Consider the following 24678-nt stretch of genomic DNA (forward strand, 5'->3'; position numbering starts at 1 on the left):
GTTTGGGATCACACACTCGCTGAGTTTTGCGATAATTTTTGCAAAATACAATATTGCTCAACAATTTGAAGTTTGGATCCCACACCTGCTGTGTGTTGCGATAGATTTTGATAAAAACATCTTGTTCATAAAGTGAATTAGGACTTCAAAATTAAATCAAACCATGGCAGAAGACAAAATTTACATTAACTTTTGTGAAATTCAAGATTTGGTCACAGTGCCTGGCATCGGCCGTTCCATAGCAAAATTAATAATGGCACACATTGAGAATAATGGGGAAATCACCAAGGAGGAATTTCTAAATTTAAAAATTCATAAAGTCACCTCCTTGGCTGACTATTTTGATTTCTCTGCACCTGGAAGCCCTGAAATAGGAAGCCCTACAATGGATAGCCAGCCTCTGGCTCAAAGCCTTCTACAACCAGGTATATCAAGTTCAGCCAACATGGGGCCAAATTCTGCGGTCGGTATGTCATCAGGGTATGGGGGTTTAATGACCCCAGTACATCAACCACCACCTGCTGGCGGTGTTGCGAGCACCCTTGCAACACCCACTCATATACCACCACCTGTTGGCAGTGTTGCGAGCACTCTTGCAACACCCCATCATATACCACCACTAGTTGCGAGCACTCTTGCAACAGTCAATTGTATGCCACCACCACTAGTTGCGAGCACTCTTGCAACCAGCATGCCCAACACATATCCGCACATCCTGGCACAGTACTCGCCTTACCAGTACTCACCATACTCACCGCCAGCGTTTGCTCAAGTCGCAGCACTCCGATATGAGGAAGAGTTGCGTCAAAGAGATGCATTAATTCAGTCATTATTGGCAGAACGCCAAGAGCGGACACAACAGGTACCGGTAAGCAGCCGAGTCCAAACCCCAGACCAGAATATCCATGGTGGGGTTCGACCCAACGTGCCAGCACAGGCAACAGCATCTCGGATTCAAGATGACCGATCAAGACAGCAAAATCATTTAATTTCTGTCATTGACAAATATCAGGCCACACATGTTCAAACAATTCCCCAGTCAGGAAGGGTCGAAAACCAACCAGGAAGAGATATACATCCTGGGCAATTTCTCAGTGACCGAGAGTATGGGGCAGGGGATGTCAGACGACGCACTCAGATTATTACCGAGCCTGGTCGCCCAAGTAACAGAGAACCAGAGATTTGCATAGAGCCAGCGCTTGATCATGTTGGTGATGACGAATACAGGTTTCCTAACCCAGGAAGGGCCAGACAGCATCAACCAAGGCAGAGCTATGCAAGTCAGGACAGACACAGCCCGGCAATCAAGGTACCTAGGGCCCTGGTCTTTGATGGAAAGAGTCGTTGGTCGGCTTTTATTTAAAGTTTAGGACTTATGCCAAACGAGAGAACTGGAATTCTGAGGAGTTACGGGACCAGTTATGCTTCTGCATGAAGGACGAAGCAAGTGAATACTTCGCTTCTTGCATTGAGCGAGATCCCGATATCCCATTTGAGGATCTCGTTAAGAAGTTTCAACGGTGGTATGATCGCCAAGAACTTCCAGAAACAGCGCAGGTGAAATTCAACACCATGCGCCAACAACCTGATGAGTCCCTCGAGAAATGGTCGGAACGGCTCACGTCAACAGCAACAATTGCATTTGACAGATTGCCAGAAGACTATGTTGAGCGACAAGTCATCATGAGGTTCTGTCTTGGATGTGAGCAGAAGGAGGCAGGTCAGTATGCAGCCAACCTACATCCCTTTTCTCTTGAGAAAGCAATGGATGCTGTGCGCACATTCCAGCACACCCATCAGGCCATCTATGGTAAGCCGAGACAGATAAGATACCTGGCATCTGATCGAGAAGAGGGTGGAGATTTTCAAGTCAGGGCTGTATCAAGGTCACCAGTAAGCAATTCCAGAACCCCAACCCTGGAAAAGAAAATGGACCAGCTGGAGGCAAGGTTCGACAAGATGGAAACCATGCTATTCAAAGTAATGGGAAGGTTTAGCAATAGGCGTTCCCGTTCCCCTAGTCCCGCAACATCACCTGGTCGCAGCAACAAATGTTACCAGTGTGGCCAAGTGGGACACTTTAAGATAAATTGTCCTCAGAGAAGCCCGATTAAAGACAAAAGGGTAACATTTCGAGAGGAACAGAGTTCCGGGGAGAAGGAGTTAAACTCCAACGGGGTGGGTCGAAAGGCCTAAGTCCTACCCCGCACTGGAGTGAAGGCCAGCTGGAAACTGCAATCAGGGCGCCACAGCTAGGTCTCTCAAATTCCTTTAAAGGTGCCCACGAGGAAGTCACTGCTCACGGCAATGGTCCTAGCAGACCACAAACTGCTGTGAGTAGTGACATCTTCAAAGGTCTATGCCCTGAAGTTACCATCAATGCAGTGCATCATGGAACAGTTTTTACCATCCCGCTATTGGTCCAGGGCACAAAGGCAATAATTGATACTGCAGCAGAGGTGAAGCTATTCAAGAAGCTTCAACATAAACCAGTGAAGAACCATGATGTCACCTTACGCACTGCTGGACGAGAATTGAAGATGCAGGGTTTTCTCACCAAACCAGTCACATTGCAGGTCCAAGACAAGCATTTCCAAATGCCTGTATATGTGGCTCCAATAGGAGATGATATAATCCTGGGCTTTGACTTCTTGCTGAAAAATAGTGCCGAAATTGACATGAAAAATCATATCCTAACCATAAATGGAACAACAGTGGACATGGTTTTAAGGGAGTCAGGTAAACCAGTTAATGTATGTCGCATCATGATACCCCGGCGTACGTTACTACCACCCCATTCAGTAACCAGGACACTCTGTTATATGGAGCAGGTTTTGGACGTCCTCGTCTTGGATGAGGGCGCCTCAGAGTTTGATGGTCAGTCCCTTGCGGGTCCCATCTCACCTCAAGCCATTGACTCTCATTGTCATCTGGATCGTCTCCAACTTAGACAGTTTGGCAAGTACCTAGAAAGTAGGTCTTTGGAGGACACCCTAAAGCCAGGACCCCAGCAACATCCAGATCGACCATTTCAGTTGGTTAGTGTGGTGTCCGTACATTGTGACCCGGGCACATATCCAAAGGTCACAGGCCAGGACACAAGGATCCACCACGCTATTGGTCTGCATCCTAAGAAGGCAGACCAATTTAACCAGGCTATCAAGGAGAAGATCTGCCACCTCCTGAAACAGCCTCAAGTCGTCGCCCTAGGGGAGATCGGTATCGACCAGTCCACCCCTCCAGCCTCCTGGGTGCGACAGAGGGAGGTGTTCCAAAGCCTGCTTAAACTCAAGCCATCAGGCCTACCGGTGATAGTCCATTGCCGTGGCAACGCAATGGACGAAAAGAAGAATTTTGGTGCTGTGGCCCATTGCCTTGCTATAGGCATCCTAGATAGGCACTGCCAGGAATCCAAAGCAGATAGTGTATCAGTCATGGCCATTCATGTCCATTGCTTTGGGGGAGATTACCAGGTTCTAGAGGCCTGGTTGGTCAAATTCCCCAGGGCCTACTTTGGATTTTCTGGAATGGTGGCGAGATTCACATCTCAACAAAAGAGAGCTGTAAGGAGGGTACCAGAAGATAGGCTACTCCTAGAGACAGATGCACCCTACCTGTCTCCGAGAAATAACAGGATCAGCACCCCCAATGATATAGGCGAGGTGGCCTACTTGGTATCAAGGATCCGTGGGACAACAGTGGAATCGGTTCTCGCCACCACCACAGCCAACAGCCAAGCCCTGTACCACTTCTAGTAAGTGACTAGAAGGACACCCGGGTTACTCCTGGGGGTCAGGAAAGTGGTACAGCCACGATAAACACAACTCACCCCATCAAGTACCCGTGTCCATTCATGGGTATTTTGCATCTTAATTATCCGATGCTAATTGTGGGGTACAAACCCTCAACACCTCGCCTGATTGAATGTGTGGAGTAGGGCTGCAAGGATTTAAAAACTACGTACAAGGAAATACAAGACACAGTGAATCAAGTACCCGTGTCTATTCATGGGTATTTTGCATCTTAAATTATCTGATGCCATAGGCTGTGGGGATACCATTAAACCTACAGACCCTTAACACCTCGCATGATTGAATGTGTGGAGTAAGGTTGCAAGAATATAGAAACTCCATATTGACACAGTAAATCAAGTACCCGTGTCCATTCATGGGTACAAACCCTTAACGCCTCGCATGATTGAATGTGTGGAGTAGGGTTTCCAGCAATATTAAAGCATCCCTCCCAGCGATGACGGACGTCTTCGGATGTGCCAGAGCGGCTAAAAAGTAAGGTGTTCCTCCAGCAATGACGGACGTCTCCGGATGTGCCTGAGCAGAAAAGATGGGGGAGGACCTTCAGCAATGACGGACGTCCTCGGATGTACCCGAGGTTAGAAAACAGGGAGGAGTGTTGTGTGAGACGATCTCTACTTCCGTCGGAGACATTCGGTTTCCCTCGGAATTGTTCGGGCAGCCGAGGCCGAGGTGCACGTGGCCGAGCGCTGCCGGAAAAGGGATCGTCTGCAACGAAGCTTCGAGAAAGGTAAAATCCCTAGTTCTGAGCTAACAGTCGCGGACCGCAGTTTAGAATAACACTACGCAGATCGTGCCGGACGATCACACTATTAATTGGCGAAACCATCAGGGCAGTTAATCACCATATTGTTCGCGGAAGTAAAATCACTACATATCTGTAACCTAGGTGGGGTGCACCATGACGAGGAGGACATCTCTTTATAACCTAGGTGGAATACACTATGAGGAGGAAACATCTGTAGCCTAGGTGTAGAACACCATGACGAGGAGGACATCTCTTTATAACCTAGGTGGAATACACTATGAAGAGGACATATTTGTAACCTAGAAGGGGTACACCATGACGAGGAGGACATCTCTTTAAAACCTAGGTGGGGCACACCGCGACGAGGACATATCTGTAACCTAGGTGGACTACACCACGACGAGGAGGGCATATTTGTAACCTAAGTGGGGTACGCCATGACAAGGAGGACATATTTTTACAACCGAGGTGGACTATACCACGACGAGGAGGACATCTCTTTATAACTTAGGTGGGGCATACCATGACGAGGACATATCTGTAACCTAGGTGGACTACACCATGCCGAGGAGGACATCTCTTTATAACCTAGGTGGGGCACACCATGACGAGGACATATCTGTAACCTAGGTGGGGTACACCATGACGAGGAGGACATCTCTTTATAACCTAGGTGGAATACACTATGAAGAGGACATATCTGTAACCTAGGTGTAGTACACCATGACGAGGAGGACATCTCTTTATAACCTAGGTGGAATACACTATGAAGAGGACATATTTGTAACCTAGAAGGGGTACACCATGACGAGGACGACAACTCTTTAAAACCTAGGTGAGGCACACCACGACGAGGACATATCTGTAACCTAGGTGGACTACACCATGACGAGGAGGGCATATTTGTAGCCTAGGTGGGGTACGCCATGGCAAGGAGGACATCTCTTTTTAACCTTGGTGGGGTACACCATGACGAGGAGGACATCTCTTTTAAACCTAGGTGGGGTACGAGGAGGACAAGTCCCTAAAGTTTAAAGCGTGTCCTCGTTTCTCCCGTTTACCGGATTTTACAGCAGTGCAACACCTGGTCCCCCGTAATTCCCCTAGCCAACGTGTTATATATCAAACGCCGGCATCTGTCACAGGGAGCAGTGTTCAGCTATAACACATCGGTTCCGGCATGCACATGTGTTCATTTATTGCACCTGAGTGGTACTTCCAGGTGAAACAAGAACCCTCTGATAATCCCGTGTAAGTGTTACAACCCTTTCCCTGCCATAAATCTGCCGTAAAGAATATTTCTTATCAATTAGAAACAGCCAAGATGGAGGTATTGTGTTTGAAAACTGGTAACGTGCCTTACATTCAAATCAACATCTTTGTGGGCCAAAATGGTGTTTTGTTTTCCTTTTTTTATAATTTTCACAGCTATTTTCGATAGTAAATCCAGTGGAATCTGTATTGGAGGGTGAAACTTGGTATTCTCTGGCGTTGACGTGTTATATATATATATATCTGAATCATAGTTTTATAAGAGTTCTTAGATGTTTCACCCCGATCTTTATTCCCCGGTGCGGTCGGGTGACCTAGTGGTTCAAGCGTTCGCTCGTCACGCAGAAACCCCGGGTTCGATTCCCGACATGGGTACAATGTGTGAAGCCCATTTCTGGTGTGACCCGCCTTGATATTGCTGGCATATTGTTAAAAGCGTCGTAAAACATACTCGTTCACGCACTCTTTATTCCCCATTCACCCATCCCTGTTCCATAGTGGGGGCACGGGTGGCCCAGTCGTCTAAGGCGCCGCGATTCACTGTGCAGAGTTGCGTCCCTTGGGCACGCCAGAAACCTATGATTGTGGGTTCGAATCCCGGTTCGCCCCGATTATGTTTCTAGGTTTGTCAGCACCATACCCGTGCTCGAGGGTTTTACCGAAGTGGTAAACGTCTGAGACCTGCATCACTTCGGGCTTTCCTCCCACATTAAGCTGACACGCCGTGATATAACGTGAATACTGTTAAAAGCGGCGTTAAACCCAAATCAGTCACTCACTCACTGTTCCATAGTGTGTTGTACGTCGTTTTCAGGTTTATCAAAGCAATATATTACAACACGAATATTAGGAATGGGCTTTACACATTGACGCATGATCGGAATCGAACCCAAATTGCAAGCATGACAAGCCAACACTTTACCGTGCGCTCGAGGTTACGTTTGGGGGTTAATGCTCCATAACTCACCTTACACGGTCGCGTCCCTTAGGATCGTAGGTTGAATCCTGGTTTGCTAGTTTGGTTTAACGCCATTTTGAACAATCTTTCAGTCATATCACGGCCTTACGGCAGAGGATAGCATATGTCAAACACGATAACGGGTATAGTGCTGACAAACCAAGAAACATAATTAGGGCTAACCCTGGATCATAAGTTTCTGACATGTCTAAGGGACGCACCACTGCATATGGAATTGGGGCTCTTTAGACGACAGGGTCTCCGAGAATAAATATGAACAGAAAATGGCAACTAGAGCAACGAAGCATTGTATACTGTATACTGACCGTCGTTTACCCCAACTCACTCGATCATTTACTCACCATCACTCACTCATTCAATAACTCATTCATCTCCTCACTCACTCACTCACTCAGCCACTCACTCGTTCAGCCACCCATGCACTCAGCCATCCATACTCCTCATTCACTCACTCACTCGTGCAAACCACCATAAATACAAATGCATAATCAAATATTCAATACATGATCACTTACTCACTCAGCCACTCACTAGTTCAGCCACCCATGCACTCAGCCATCCACACTCACTCACTCACTCACTCACTCACTCATGCAAACCACCATAAATACAAATGCATAATCAAATAATCAATGCATAATCACTTCCTCACTCACTCAGCCACTCACTAGTTCAGCCACCCATCCACTCAGTCATCCACACTTCCACACTCACGCACTCACTCACTCATTCACTCATGCAAATCACCATATAATGTGTATAATCAATGTATAATTAGCCACTCACTCATGCAAACCACCATAAATACCAATGTATAATCAAATAATCAATGCATGATCACTTCCTCACTCAGTCAGCCACTCACTCGTTCAGCCACCAATCCACACTTACTCACTCACTCACTCACTCACTCACTCATGCAAACCACCATAAATACAAATGTATAATTAAATAATCAATGCATGATCACTCACTCACTCACTCCCTTTATTCACTCACTCATGCAAGCCACCGTACATGTCAATGTATCACCAGCTAGTTGGTATGTCCAAACTACGTCATACTGATGCAGAAGAGATACATGCGGCTCTGCGAGATATGTTCAAAAATATATTTCAAAAGACAACTGTGCAAAAGATATTTATTTTCTTAACAATTGATGTATGCAACTGTTAATCGTGATGGTAGTGCCCCCACACTGACAAGAGTTACGTCAGCGAAAGTCAAGGACAACGGTCTCCTTTCGCGTCATCTACATGTCGAAATGTACAGCATCCTACACGGCACGATATACAGTCTGCATCATACGGGAATGCCTCTTAGTGCATCAGGACGTATTCCTGGTAGACATATGTTGGCATTACAAGTATCTGCTTTTACAGCTTCAATTACATGGCGTAAATCAGAAGAAGTGAGAAAGTTCTGTCTTTAAAGCCCAATCATCTACAATCGGAGAAGAGCCAAAGTTGCCACAGCCATCGTAAAGAACACAGAGCACTGGACGAAAGCTGCCCCACCTGAAATAGAAACAAAATTTAAGTCCACAACAAAATATATATGGTGAGACCGATTTAGTTACATGACGCGTAGACGTTTGACATTCACGAGAGAGACATGCTGTGCTAAGAAAATAATGAATGTCAGTGGTTTTATGCCGCTTTTTGCAACATACATGTAGCAATATCACGGCGGGGGAGACCAGAAATGGCCTTCACACATTGTACCCATGTGGGGTGTCGAACCCGGGTCTTCGGCGTGAAGAGCGAACGCATTAACCACTAGGCTACCCCTTCGCTCCAAGTAATGAAAGAGACTGAGATGGTGACGTCACGTTGGTGAAAGCTTTGGTGGCGAATAGAGGTAAGATATGCTGGGTCAAACGATGTCAAAATTGCGCAGTTATAAACGCTTATGTTTAACAGTTATATTACAAATCTGGATTCATATTGTGCCAGATGCACTTATTTACCAATGATCCAAACACATAAATGTACTCATCTCAAGGGGCACTCAGGGATAAAACAGGTTGTGCTAACAGTAATGTAATTCAATGTTGAACTGATCTTTAGTGAATTTAAACATACTGTCGGCTTTTAACTTCCTCAACGTGTTACAGCCAGTGGCGTTATTTTTAGACAAACAATAACAGTAGAAGCATGTCCTAGTTGTATTTTGGTTGTTTGTTGTTTAACGATGCAGTGAGTAATATGTCAGATATAAGGCGACGGTTTGTAAATATTCAAGTCAGGACCAGACGATGCAGTGATTGAAATCATGGTTGTTTGTTTTGTTTGTTGTTTAACGGAATGTGATTGTTTCAAAACATTCTAGCTGAAACTAAGAGATTACATTTAGTGAGTGAGTGAGTGAGTGAGTGAGTTGGGTTTAATACCGCTCTTAACATTATTCCAGTTATATCACGGCGTGTCAGCTTAATGTGGGAGGAAAGCCCGAAGTGATGCAGGTCCCAGACGTTTACCACTTCGGTGAAACCCACGAGCACGGGTATGGTGGTGACAAACCAAGAAACATAATCGGGGCGAATCGGGATTCGAACCCACAATCATAGGTTTCTGGCGTGCTCAAGGGACGCAACTCTGCACAGCGAATCATGGCGACTTAGACGATTGGGCCACCCGTGCCCCCACATTACATTTAAGATAAATAAGAGAATATTATATTGACGAAATATACAGTTTTGATGGGCGGAAATAATACCGACCACATTATACTTACTAATAGAGAATATATTCATGTATCAAGTATGTAAAAAAAAAGTTATCCCTGGAAACATTTTTTAAGATATTACATGATATATTCAAGACAAACATTTATTGCAAATAGAAATAAGAAAGTTTTACAATTTGAAAGAAAAGTCAAGTCAATTAAATGTATTTTCTTAAATGCATGTACTGAGGAATTTTGCCATCTACTCCAGAAAGTGTCCTCTACGAACATGCACATGTTATTCATATGAACACCGACTCCTTTGTCAAACTATGTAATATTGTATATGTGACCCATTTGTACCCACTGATTTATACATCGGTAACTGATACTTGCAATTTGAAACTTGCAACCAGCGTATGAATATCTATCAACGATCAATATTTCATATTACTTATAGTCTGAAATGTGAAGATTCCTTGTGCACCTTGTCAATTGATTACAGTGTTCGCAGTTTATTGTATGCCTAAATGGCCCTGTTCCACAAATCGACCATAGCTTTAAGACAACCGTAACCCATACTTGAACTAGACTTATGACAGTTGTAGCGTTTAGATCGGTTTGTGGAACGGGCCCCAGGATTCACTAATGCAGAACCTGGGACCAACACAGATGTGAACATACTTGGTGTGGTCGTTTGTGGTGCCGGGGTCGTGCCCGTCCCTGCCGAAGTGCTACTGCCTGTAGCGCCGGGATCTGGTATTGAGGACGATGGACCTGCAGCTGGAGACGATGATGAAATTGCTGATGCGAAAACACCAAGACAAGCTGAAAGAAAATTAAATGGTTGAATCTGCATGTATAAAAATAATGTACCGTGATGGGTTTCGAAAAAGGGTCATCCAATGTATGTGATTTATGGAAACTCGCGTCAATAATCCACGTATCTTTCTACAAATAACCAAATTTAGCCCTAAGGCGCCAACATGGATGTTGGAGATTGAGATGGTCATGCGTTGTGAGTCAATAGCAGATCATGAATTCTTTTTTCCGATGAGAATCGGTTCAAACTCTTTAGAAATAATGTTAAGTCTCCGACGATACACGTTGTTGTGTCCAGGAGTGCAAGTGCACGGCGGAGGAATTGACGTGGTGTTGGGATGACGTCAAAACAGACCTGGCCGTTTGCGAAGCCAATCTGACTGCCCAACGACCAGGTACTTGTCCCGTTGGCCTGCCTTTTCTGCAACAGAACCCTCAGAACAAGATCCCGCAACACAACGACAGACCGCACACGGCAAGGATTACGACTATCTTTCTTTGAACACTTCTTGCCGTACGATGTGCGCTGTACGCTGTACGCTGTGCCTTCAAAATGAAATTATTTGTTGTCTTTTAGCAAATGCGTTGTTGTGTTACATATCGTTTGTTTTGCCCTACGGTTTATGTGAAATATCCAGTTCGAAAATCGGAATTTCGGATTATCTGCCCATGAATGGATGCTGTGGTCTTCGATGTTCCCCATCAATTTGTAGGATATCGTTGTATCTGCAGAAATTAACCTCGAGCTATGAGGATTGAGGAAATCGGATTATTTGTTCCGAATGAATTATGTACGTCAGTTCTGAGTCATGGTGAGGACCTGAGGTACATTAATCATTGGGGACAAACAATCTGAGTCATGGTGAGGATACCCGTGAAAATCCGGGGTTTTCAGCAACCCGTGCTTGCCAACATAGGCAATTATGCTTGTTGTAAGAGGCGACTGAAGGGATCGGGTGGCCAGACTTGCTGACTTGGTTGATGCATGGATTTAATTGGATCGATGATCATGATGTCAGTCACTGGATTGTCTGGTCCATACTCGATCATTTACATACCGCCGTTATATAGCTGGGATATTGCTGAGTGCGGTGTTAAACAACAAACAAATAAACAAACAAAACAACAACAAAAATCCTGGTGAGGAACATTCACCAATATTTCAGGTCGGACAAATAATGTGCAATTCCGAGTACATTATTCGTTATATATAATACACACACAACCGCCCTTTTCCAAGCATGTATAACGTCATGTCAAGAAAGTGTGATCATGTAATGTCATGTTCAGGTGGGCCTCTTCGCAAATAATAACAGAAGAAAATGAAACATGTAAAAGTACAAAGCCAATCAGAAGGAAGCAAATAAGCAAATAATAAGTAAGGATAAGAATTTATGGAGCGACGTTTCGGTGTAGGTTCTAACACCGTTATCAAGCAAGTTATACACCGAAACACGTCGCTCTTAATTGTAATAAAGAAGTTGTTCATCCATAAATTCTTATCCTTACTTAGTACTCCAACTTCTAAATGCCTATCAAAAAAGCAAATAATACTCAGTGAGAATACAAGCCATGACCCTTTCACTAATGTCAACTGAATGTATCTTAATTTCTGACGCTGTTTGGTAGCATTTTCTATTCATTTAGTCAAATGTTATATGTCTTTGTTGATCAAGTCAAGCTGCATTGTGCGCTCCTAAACCAGGAAGTGAATTGTTAGTGTCGTCATTGGAGGAACACTATCTGTACAAACAATTTCGCTTTGTTTGCTAGAAGAACAGGAAAACTATTTCCTCAGCAGTTTCCACACGTTATATAGAGCTAAATGAATGCAAATGATTAATACAGGAAATGAGTTGCGATTATAGACCAATAATTAGCTAAATTTTAGTAGGGTGCACACCTCTGCACACACACACCCCTCATCGCAAAAATCACCCTCCCTCGCACCCTCGCCCCTCTGATTCCGCATATGATATCTGGTTGTAGTCAATAATAAAGGACGAGATATGAATGGCGGCCTGTGATGAGGAAGACAATGTGGATCACGCTTCTTGAAACTGTTCCTGTTGATCACGGGAGACATTGAACATGCAATCACTAAGATTTCGATTTGGTTTTCACATTAAATCGATGAACTTCAGAAAAGAGTGAATATGATTTTGCGCCGCTTTTCTCAACAAGAAAGCAATCACGACATTGGACATCAGACATGGGTTTTACACATTGTGCTCGTGTTTTGGAACTGAACCTGGGCCTTCAGTGTGGCGAGCCTACACATAAACCACTTGTCTACCCCCCAACGCCCTCGGTCGTCAAGATTTTAAACTTAAGGAAGATTAACTCTTTGCCTCAACTGTAAACCGCCATTGAGTCTTGAGCCAACTGAGAAACAAAAGGGTCACCAGGAGATGACATCGTAACAGATCCACCGAAATGGATTTCATTATCATAAAGGGCAAATAGCTGTGAAAGTTATATGAATAGACCACTGAAAATAAGTGATGACACCAGGTCTTCGCGAACAGGGAAGCATGGCCTGCCCTATAGGTATCACCTGCCATTCAAACAATGTGCATAAAAAAAGTAAGTATTACTTACTTTTAATGATTAAATGATAAATTTGAACATAATCACAGGCAATTTTGTCCTTGAGAACATATCTGGTCGACGACTACCCGCCTTGAAAATAAGATAACACTCACCGAGAACAACAAGGATAGAGAATATCGCCTTCATGATGTGGTGGGTGAACACGCGGTGTTTGCTGAACACGATATGCCTCTCAACTGCCGTTTTCCTGCTGACGCTATCGCTTTATACACAACGGGCCATAAATAATTCAGGGTAGTCATGTACAAAAATTCCGATCTGCTGATCTATTAAGGAAAGTCTCCCAGTTCGTGATTCGCTGTTCAATTCAAGTAGCACTTGTGGTATTGGATTATTTTTTTTGCTGAACATCAAACGAACGCCCTAATTGTTGATTTACCTGGGGGGGGGGGGGGGGGGGGGGGGGGGTCGGATGATGGTATTTTCAATGGTGTTCCTGGTTGTTGTGCGGTCAAAACATGTATGATACCCAGCAACCCAATAAAATGAGAATCGGATGGTCACAATGGATTTGGATGAGTGAGAAGTTGCTCATGCTATCAACCATTGTGGGGCGGTCGGGTAGCCTAGTGATTAAAGCGTTCGCTCGTCACGACGAAGACCCGGGTTCGATTCCCGACATGGGTACAATGTGTGAAGCCCATTCCTGGTGTCCCCCGCCGTGATATTGCTGGAATATTGCTAAGTGGCGTAAAACCATACTCACTCACTCACTATCAACCATTGTACTATATTATTCGCGGACCTCTGTTATACGGCTTGAACATTTCAGGCTGCGGCGTAAAACAATTATCATTTAAATTACGCTTAGTGTATCTAAGTAGGAAGGGATGCGCAAGACTGATGTATCAAATAAATTGAACTGCAGTGAACTACGGTTAAAATCGAACTCAAAGGGACCTCAATTTTTAATTTGTTATGACCGTAGTTCGTTATAAGCATATGTACAACATATTACAGAAAATAGACGGGACCAAGAAACAGTTCGTTATATCCGTCAGTTCGTTATAAGCGTGTTCGTTATAAACGTAGTTTACTGTATTTGAAATACACAGTAGAAACACTCAGAGTGTACACACAAATCTCTTGCGTGATTATCTTTCTTTGCGTTGGTTGCACTCTACTAGGTTAACTTCTGACGTCGTACTGACACTCCGAATCTACTACAATAGTCCAGCTTATGATTCATAAAGTCACATTTATGGACTTGTTGTGAACAAATCATGAATCATGTATCAAACAAGCGCTCGAATAAAAAGGGCGCTTACGAAATGTATAAATACGTCACAAAACACATTCAGGAAATATGTTCAAAATGCATAAACCAGGAAGTTGACTGATTCATCTTGTAAACTTTGATGAAAAAAATAAACACGTATCAAATATTCTGTTCCTGGTATGCTTCGGCGACCGCTCGGCCTTAACCTCGTAGATAATCTCATTAAAATTAGGTCCTTTCTCAGAGATCACTGTGCATCAGGATCTAAGGACACCTCGTCATGTAAAAGCTTAGCGGCTGTTACCGCTCAAACCAAATGAAGCATGCGCGGGGTCTTGAGCCAATCAGATGTCAGCTTCCTCAAACTATTCGGATTCATTTTGATTCGGAAACGTCGATTTGCAGTGAGTGAGTGAGTAAGTGAGTATGGTTTAACGCCGTTTTAGTAATATTCCAGAAATATCACGGCGGGAGACACCAGAAATGGGCTTCACACATTGTACCCATGTCGGGAATCGAACCCGTGTCTTCGGCGTGACGGGCGAACGCTTTAACCACTAGGCTACCCGACCGTACAAATGAAACCAACAAGGAACACATTTATTCCTTCGTTGGTACTCCCATGTGAGTGCCGATGCCACGTGGCTGCGAATCGACAAGAGGTATAACATCTCCACATCAATATAAAGGTGCGACTTTATTTTATGGAAGCCGGAAGTACCAGAAATATCAGATATGCTGGTCTGAATATTTCGCTCACTCGTGCCTTATTTATTTCCCTCAAACACAACCCCCTTCGCCGCACCTACTCAGTGAGGTATCAGAACCATTCACTGTCTCAACGTGTTCACATCATTGCGATCACAGAAGTGTTAGTGAGTAAGTGAGTTTTTTTAACGCCGCTTTCAACAGTATTCCAGTTATATCGCGGCGTGTCAGCTTAATGTGGGAGGAAAGCCCGAAGTGATGCATGTCTCAGACGTTTACCACTTCGGTGAAACCAACGAGCACGGGTATGGTGGTGACAAACCAAGAAACATAATTAGGTCGAACCGGGATTCGAACCCAAAATCATAGGTTTCTGGCGTGCCAAAGGGGTGCCTTAGACGACTGGGCCATCCGTGTCCCCGGTTACATAAGTGTAGTATCAGAACCTTTCACTGCCTCAACGTCTTCACGTCACGGGGATCAGACAATGGTTACACTAGTATGTTATCAGAACCTTTCACTGTCTCGACGTCTTCACGTCACGGGGATCAGACAATGGTTACACTAGTATGTTATCAGAACCTTTCACTGCCTCAACGTCTTCACGTCACGGGGATCAGACAATGGTTACACTAGTGTGTTATCAGAACCTTTCACTGTCTCGACGTCTTCACGTCACGGTGATCAGACAATGGTTACACTAGTGTGTTAACAGAACCTTTCACTGCCTCAACGTCTTCACGTCACGGTGATCAGACAATGGTTACACTAGTGTGTTATCAGAACCTTACACTGTCTCTACGTCTTCACTTCACGGTGATTAGGCAATGATTACGCCAGTGTGTTAACAGATCCTTACACTGTCTCAACGTCTTCACGTCACGTTGATCAGGCAATGATTACACTAGTTTGTTAACAGATCCTTACACTGTCTCAACGTCTTCACGTCACGGTGATCAGACAATGGTTACGCCAGTGTGTTAACAGATCCTTACACTGTCTCAACGTCTTCACGTCACGTTGATCAGGCAATGATTACACTAGTTTGTTAACAGATCCTTACACTGTCTCAACGTCTTCACGTCACGGTGATCAGACAATGGTTACACTAGTGTGTTATCAGAACCTTTCACTGCCTCAACGTCTTCACTTCACGGTGATCAGACAATGGTTACACTAGTGTGTTAACAGAACCTTACACTGTCTCTACGTCTTCACGTCACGGTGATCAGACAATGGTTACGCTAGTGTGTTATCAGATCCTTACACTGCCTCAACGTCTTCACGTCACGGGGATCAGACAATGGTTACACTAGTGTGTTAACAGAACCTTACACTGTCTCTACGTCTTCACGTCACGGTGATCAGACAATGGTTACACTAGTGTGTTAACAGATCCTTACACTGTCTCAACGTCTTCACGTCACGGTGATTAGGCAATGATTACGCCAGTGTGTTAACAGAACCTTACACTGTCTCAACGTCTTCACGTCACGGGGATCAGGCAATGGTTACACTAGTGTGTTAACAGATCCTTACACTGTCTCAACGTCTTCACGTCACGGTGAACAGACAATGGTTACACTAGTGTGTTAACAGAACCTTACACTGTCTCGAAGTCTCCACGTCACCGTGATCAGACAATGGTTATACTAGTGAGTTAACAGATCCTTACACTGTCTCAACGTCTTCACGTCACGGTGATCAGACAATGGTTACACTAGTGTGTTAACAGAACCTTACAGTCTCTACGTCTTCACGTCACGGTGATCAGACAATGGTTACACCAGTGTGTTAACAGAACCTTACAGTCTCGACGTCTTCACGTCACGGTGATCAGACAATGGTTACACCAGTGTGTTAACAGAACCTTACAGTCTCGACGTCTTCACGTCACGGTGATCAGACAATGGTTACACTAGTGTGTTAACTGAATCCTTCACTGTCTCATTCTTTTCACGTCAGTGTGGCCAGACAATGGTTACACTAGTGTGTTAACGAAACCTTACACTTGTCTCAACGTCTTCACGTCATGGTGGTCAGCCAGTGGTTATGATAGTGTGGTATCAGAACCATTCACCTTTCTCAATGTGTTCAGGTCAGTGTGATCAGCCAGTGGTTATAGTAGTGTAGTATCAGAACCTTAAACTGTCTCAATGTGTTCAGAAGGTTACATGTCTCATATTTTGGCTTCAGATTAAACATCTATAGTCGATTCAAAACGTCAAAGCCAGAGAAAAAACAGTTTTGATTAGTGTTCTGCCGAATCAAGCAAAATACTGATGAAAACTGTTTACGAATGTATCACTAAAAATCAGTGACACAGGCGTTCGCGAAAAGGGAAACCCCTGCTCTCTCCTGTTTATGGTAGCACTGATGTGTATTTCGGCCTTGTCACTGTATCGCACTTAACGCTAGTTAAGGAAACCTCTTGTGTATATAAGACAGGAACCAAAGGCAAGTACACACTTGCAGCAAACACCCTTATCAGATAACGTCATGTTGACACCACAGATTACATAATCCTACACAGCTGTCTATTATCTGAGTGCACAACTATATGCTGTAGGGTGTAGGCATTCTAAATAGTTGATAAAAAGTTCCATATATCAAACGTATGAACCAATCGATGTCAAATACTTGAAAGCAATTAATCGCAGATCATTTGAAGCCTTTTTTAAGGGTCAACATATGTGTGCATGTCCTGTCAAATATGTGCATGTTCTTTCTATATGGTCCCTTCACACACTAATATAACCATCAGCTGATAATATTGTCGTGAACACATTTAGATAAGTCTGTATGGGAGGTGATAAGAGGGTGTGAGTGTGAAAAGGAGATAAGAAAAATGTGTGTGTATATATGTGAGAAGGGGAAGAACATGGATGTGTGCGTGTGTGTGTGTCTGTGTGTGTGTGTGAGAGAGAGAGAGAGAGAGAGAGAGGAAGGAAGAGACAGAGAGAAAGGTAAGGGACAAGGGACTGGCTGCGTGTTTATGAGAGTGTGTGTTTGAAGGGGAGAGGACAAGGATGTGTGTGTGTGAGAGAGAGAGAGAGGGGGGGGCGGGGGGAAGGAAGAGACAGAGAGAAAGGTAAGGGACAAGGGACTGGCTGCGTGTTTGTGAGTGTGTGTGTGAAGGGGGGGGGGGGGGGGGGGGGGGCAAGGATGTGTGCCAACAGCAACGGTGTATTCCAGCAGGACAACGCTCGACCGCATACAGCACGGGTCACAAGAGCCTGTCTACACAACAACAACGTTGATGTTGTTCTCCCCTGGCCCTCCAGATCCCCGGGTTTGAACCCGATAGTGCACCTGTGGGATGAATTGGATAGACGGCTACGCCGACGTCAACCACAACCCCAGACGTTGCAGCAATTGGCTTTTGCGTTGCAGGACGTGTAAGCTATTCTCCAGGATGTAATTCGTATACTCGCCTCATCCATGTGCAGGAGACGTCAGGCCGCTATCGACTCCAACGGGGAGCATACGCGTTATTGATGCTAGCTGACCTTCACCTTCGACTTTTCCTGTGCACCGATAACTGAGATGGCTACAATCACCAAGTGTTCTCTCCACAACGTTTTGGCTCAATACCTTGTACGGTTCCTCGTATAAATGTATTGTCCTACCTCACACAAACCTGGCTTTGCGTTTCTTTTTTAAAGGGTATAGATTAGGACAGGGTCAGCTATTTGTATCTGTTCCTGTTCCATGTATATGACATATGTATCCCTTCCTTCATTATCAAAAGAAAGTAATTGTCGTTCATATTATACGGTGTGCAGGTTTTACAGGCGAGGCAGCGGAGGAGCATTGAAGGCACTATTTGATTGAAAACAGTCTGGTGGATATTATTGCAAACGTCAGCCAAAGAATGGACCAACTGAGCCAGCGTTACCAGTTGGCTCTGGTCCTGATTTAGGCATGGTTCTATCTAAACCAACAGAAACAGTCGATCATGGCAGTACAGCAATGTTATGCTGCTCAAAACATGTTACAAGACGTGTGGGCAGGCCTTATCCTGGTGCAGTGTGACGGTACGTCCCTGCATTTGCACAAAGCATAGAATGTGATCTCGAACTTCCACTGCACGTCCACCCCCAAACTGACCCCGCTGAAACGTTCTGCTGGACGCCTGTTGACCGTTCCACGACCATTAGAGCTGTCCAGATGAAACCTGTAAATAATATATTGACCCAGTCGTGTCTTCTGAACCTCAGATGTTGTCTACACAAACCTATATAGTAAGGCGTGCCTGACGGTGACGTGGAAGCACAACTGGGCGTATCGGTGGACGTCGGGATCGGACGTTGTGCTCTGTCAGCCGGTTGTGTACAGTTCTTCCACTAATTCGTCTAAACAAAGAACCGTAAGAGGCGACTAAAGGGATAGAGTGGTCAGGATCGCTGACTTGGTTGATGAATGTCATCGTATGCCAATTGCGTGGATCGAAGTTCATAATATCAATCACTGGATTGTCTGGTCCAGACTCAATTATTTATATAAACCGCCGTCATATAGCTGGAATATTGCTGAGCGTTGACAAGTTGACATGACCGGAATTATGTTCTGCGTTCAACCCATCTAACGCACTTTTCCTATAGCTTTTTAAACTGTTAATTTTTCATTACCTTCGTCAATACAGTAGAAACGACTAGGAGCACTCGTGAAAACCTGTCACAGAGTCCTACCACACAGTTGGCCAGGCCGTCAAAAGCACCGAAGTTTGCTGTGCAGAGTTACGGCCCTTCGGATCGTAGGTTCGAATAACCAGGTTTTCTCTGATCATGTTTCAAGGTTTACCATACATTGATCAAGGAACTGTTTTCTTCCCACACCAAGCTGACACGAGGTATTATATCAAAACTACTGTTCAAAACGGCATTTATCCCAGCTCACCCAATCATGATTTACATAATCTATTTAATTTATAACACAGTGGGATTTAATGTCTGAGCATGCTCACACTTGCCATGTCTCCCAAACGTAGCAATATTATGAGACATATAATTTATAAAGTCTGTCCAGTCTTTGATACTGTTTTTTCATGAACACAGTTTGTGTTGCAGTTATGTAATTGTCTGTATGTAATCGAGGTTAATACCATGAGGACACACAATCGAGAAATGGAACCATCCGATCCTCAATTTAGTCGGCTACACGAAACGAATGGGCGCTGATGTTATACCGCATTCCTCCTGTTACATACCCATGATTAAACGACCCTTACTCAACCACAGTTCCGGAACTCTATTCCGGGGGCGAATGGGTCCGCTCGGATTTTGTAGCCGACTTTTGTGTGAAGAAACAGGCATTGTGAGGCATTGTGTCACAAAGTGCATTTAGCAGCCTCGATGGCCAATCTGTCCATGATTTCGGGAACACCTTCACCAGCCTTTGTAGGCTGTCGGTCCGTGATACAGGTGACACTTTCAGAAGCCTCTTTTGGTCATCTGTCCAGATTACAGGTAACTCTTTCAGAAGCCTCTGTTGGTCGTGGGTGCGTGACACAGGTGACACGTTCAGCAGCCTCTTTTGGTCATCGGCCCGTGACACAGGTGACACTTTCAGAAGCCTCTGTTGGTCATCGGTCCGTGATACAGGTGACACTTTCAGAAGCCTCTGCTGGCCATCGGTCCGTGACACAGGTGACACTTTCAGAAGCCTCTGCTGGCCGTTGGTCCGTGACACAGGTGACACTTTCAGAAGCCTCTTTTGGTCATCTGTCCAGATTACAGGTGACTCTTTCAGAACCCTCTGTTGGCCGTGGGTCCGTGACACAGGTGACACTTTCAACGGCATCTGCTGGCCATCGGTCCGTGACACAGGTGACACTTTCAGCGACCTTTGCTTGCCATCGGTCCGTGATACAGGTGACACTTTCAGAAGCCTCTGCTGGCCATCGGTCCGTGACACAGGTGACACTTTCAGCAGCCTCTGCTTGCCATCGGTCCGTGAAAAAAGGTAACACTTTCAGCGGCCTCTGCTAGCCATCGGTCCGTGATACATGTGACACTTTCAGAACCCTCTTTCGGTCATCTGTCCAGGATATAGGTGACTCTTTCAGAAGGCTCTGTTGGCCATCGGTCCGTGATACAGGTGACACTTTCAGAAGCCTCTGTTAGCAATCGGTACAGGAAACAGGTGGCACATTCAGAGGTCTCAGTTGGCCATCGGTCCAGGAAACAGGTGAAACTCTCAGAAGCCTCGTTGGGTTATATGTCCAGATTACAAGTGACACTTTCAGAAGCATCTGTTGGTCATCTGTCCAAAATACAGGTGACACTTTCAGAAGCCTCTCTTGGTCATCGGTCCATGATACAGGTGACACTTTCAGTAGCCTCTGTTGGCCGTGGGTCCGTGATACAGGTGACACTATCAGAAGCCTCTTTTGGTCTCCTGTCCAGATTACAGGTGTCTATTTGAGAAGCATCTGTTGGTCATCGGTCCATGATACAGGTGACACGTTCAGAAGCCTCTATTGGCCATCTGTCCGTGACACAGGTGACACTTTCAGAAGACTCTGTTGGCCATCGGTCCGTGACACAGGTGACACTTTCAGCAGCCTCTGCTGGCCATCGGTCCGTGACACAGGTGACACTTTCAGAAGCCTCTGCTGGCCATCGGTCAGTGACACAGGTGACACTTGCAGCAGCCTCTATTGGCCATCGGTCAGTGACACAGGTGACACTTGCAGCAGCCTCTATTGGCCATCGGTCCGTGACACATGTGACGTTTTCAGAAGCCTCTGTTGGTCATCTGACCAGAATACAGGTGACTCTCCCAGCAGCCTCTGTTGGCCATCGGTTCGGACACGACATGATAGTAGTGACACGTTCAGCATTTTTTGAAGACTATCGATGCAGGATATATTGCGCTAGGAATAAAGAAGGATATAGTTCGATGATTTATTATGATTATGGAAAGGATTTTGTCACTTTAACTTTTAAACGCTTTAGGCCACGCTCCCAAATAGCTTAGCTTTGAAATCTGATTTCGGAGCGTGTGGTTTTGGCACTTCCCCGTGGACATTTCAATACTTTCTACGAAAGTTTTGATTTTTGTATCGGGAATTGATTAAATGTTCCCAGGGAAAACTGTTATTCGCCCCCAAATCCCAATCAATTCTTTCACGTTATTTGCAATTTAACGCTACATTACAAGATTACATTTAATAAATTGAAAAAAACTAGTTTTCGGGTATCTTCGTCTGAATTGAATTAAATGTTTTACAATTATTAAAAAAGTGAAATGTTTATAAACGTGATTTTCGGGAAGCAATTTTCTTATATTTGAACATGAACATGTACCAATGAGATTTTCTCAGGAGATGTAACTAAAGTTTATATAAATGTGGGAAAAAATATCTTTGGTCAAGGACATTGTCTTAAATTATTTCGTGAATAACTCGCTGAAGTTCTGTAAGTTCATGTCATGCGTTCAATCAATAACAAGACATAACAACTTTTCAGAAGTTTTCAGACTTCTGAAATATTGTTATGTCTGGTGAAGATATGATAAACACAAACCTGACATTGGCCTCCCTTCTGGTATAGTATTCTATCATTGCATGGAAGAGTAGAAATACTAGTATATTTTGTCTGGGCAATTCTTGACAGCTGTAGTGTTTCCAGAATGTGAAATAAAATATTCGTTACCTTAATAACAAATACTCCTTTCTTGCAGTAAATTCGGGAAGTAATTTCTAAGCAATATAACACATATGACAATTTGACATCGAAATGTCATTTTTTATTGATATACAATGTAATTGTTTTTCTTTATCCCCAAAATATTTAATAAACGAAAACATCATTTTTAATCTGACTGCTAACATCTCGTAATGAAATGATTCAACGCAATTCCTGCCTGTCTATATTGTATTTGAAAAACTAAAAAAGTCCCAAATCCTTAGCTGTATTTGTGTTTCAGTTTTAGATATTGAGAAAGATATCAAATTAACCTGCCATCCATTTTGTGTGCATGTATGTATTATTATATTTGTGTGACTAGTGGACTTAATTAATTAAATGACCCGTGAAGATTCCGTTGTAGAATAGGTCTTCAGCAACCCATACTTGCCGTAAAAGGCGACAATGCTTCTCGTAAAAGGCGACTAGCGGGATTGGTTGATACATGTCATCGATCCCAATTGCGTGGATCGATGCTCATGATGTCAATCACTGGATTGTCTGGTCCAGACTCGATTATTTTACAGACCGCCGTCATATGGCTGGAATATTGCTGAGTGCGGCGTTAAAGAATAAACAAACAAACAATAATTAATCAAATAAGATAACAATACAGTTTTTTCTTGATAAAGTCACCCAAAGTGGAGCTATACAACATTTCGAGATTGTGAAATGCAATAACCATCTACGAAACTTCAGAATGTATAAATGTGGTGTATGCGTCAACGGGGAGTCTCCTGGGCTCCTTGTTTTGAAGCATGAGTAGCATTTATGCGTTTGGTGGTTTATAGACATATATAGGTGATCGTGTACCCTAAGTGCTAAAGTATAAACTGACTCACTCAGTGATGTATGTTCAATAAATATAACACGCCTACCAATAAACCCAATTGTATCACGGGTTATTTGCTTTCGTCATGCTTTTGCGTATTTGCCTCTCCTCGTGTGTTGTGATATTGCGTCAATATCGCCGTCTAAACCTTACAAAATCCAGGAAAAGTCTTACGGCTAGTACTTGACAACTTTGCACACGACCCTATGCGGTATGTAAGGCATTGATAACAACTATATGTAGATGTTTGTCCAATGACTCATTCATTTTTGTAAGTTTTGTAACGCGTAGGTTTCGTGGAATTATTCCTAAACTTTAACGATCTTCACAGGCAAAGAGGGCTGGTGTAGTGGATAGATGGTCTGCCCGGAAAACGGAACCCGTGGTTCCAGTCCGACCACGTCAAACCAAAAGACGTTGACTTAGGTTACTTGTTGTTACCCGGCCTGACGGTCGGCATTGAAGGGTAACAACAAGGGCGGATCGGCTCGGAGTCAGTATACTGTTTCTGAGTGGGGTACCATGTTAAAACTTCGGCATGGTATCTCAGTGGCCTATGACTATACAACCGGCATTTGTCAGGATTAATACAAACACAGAGATCGTGCACGTCGCTGTATAAGTGCAATAATCTAGTGCGACATTAAACCCCACCTCACCTAGACTCGCTTACAATTTCCTCCAAGTCCTGGACCTTGTATGATAACACCTACCCATCATACCTTTCTCCCCATGCACTGAGTTATTGAGTGAAAACATGTCGGAGACGCCATGTCATAGTGATCCTGTATTGCGGTGACGAGACGGTGTTTTTTGTAGTCTTAACAGAACAACTCACGGGTTCGCGTGATATTTCATCTTCAGATTATATGCTTCTCGTTGACAAGTATAACATATAACGTCGTGGCCAGAGAATAACCAGACCCAATTATCCGACGAAACAGATTCCTTTGGCTTAATAGGCAAAATATTGGTGACAAATATATGAATGTATCAAGTCAGGGACGCCACCAGCTTGTTGCGAACACATATCATCACAGTGAGACTGTAGCAAGAACGCTTAAAAAAGCCTGTTTGGTTTGCTTTGTAGTCCGATCTTTAAAGGTGACTATTTCGACATAAGACGCCAGGACTGTTTCCAGTTATATAGAGATTTATTGTTAAGTGTTGCACCGGGTGCGCTCAGTAAACATTGCGTAACTGGCATATGCAGACTTAGCGTCAAGTAGGATCTTTGTGCAAATAAAACCCAGAGGAGTGTCTGAATAAACTGCCGGGGGAAAAAAAGCATGCACCCATGTTTGATGGTGACTGA

At 44.2% G+C, this 24678-nt stretch overlaps 2 protein-coding genes across 2 annotated transcripts; both read left to right on the forward strand.

Moving 5' to 3' along the window:
- Window positions 1-1431: 1431 nt before the first annotated feature.
- Window positions 1432-2196, forward strand: LOC125374725. The gene has a single exon (XM_048385993.1). The coding sequence runs from the start codon at window positions 1432-1434 to the stop codon at window positions 2194-2196; it is 765 nt and encodes a 254-aa protein (XP_048241950.1).
- A 626-nt stretch (window positions 2197-2822) lies between these two features.
- On the forward strand, window positions 2823-3755 carry LOC125374726 (uncharacterized metal-dependent hydrolase YcfH-like). The gene has a single exon (XM_048385994.1). The coding sequence runs from the start codon at window positions 2823-2825 to the stop codon at window positions 3753-3755; it is 933 nt and encodes a 310-aa protein (XP_048241951.1).
- Window positions 3756-24678: the final 20923 nt, after the last annotated feature.

This window comes from Haliotis rufescens, unplaced genomic scaffold (assembly GCF_023055435.1).
Source record: "Haliotis rufescens isolate VD_foot unplaced genomic scaffold, xgHalRufe1.0.p SCAF_6, whole genome shotgun sequence".
Classification (NCBI taxonomy): domain Eukaryota; kingdom Metazoa; phylum Mollusca; class Gastropoda; order Lepetellida; family Haliotidae; genus Haliotis; species Haliotis rufescens.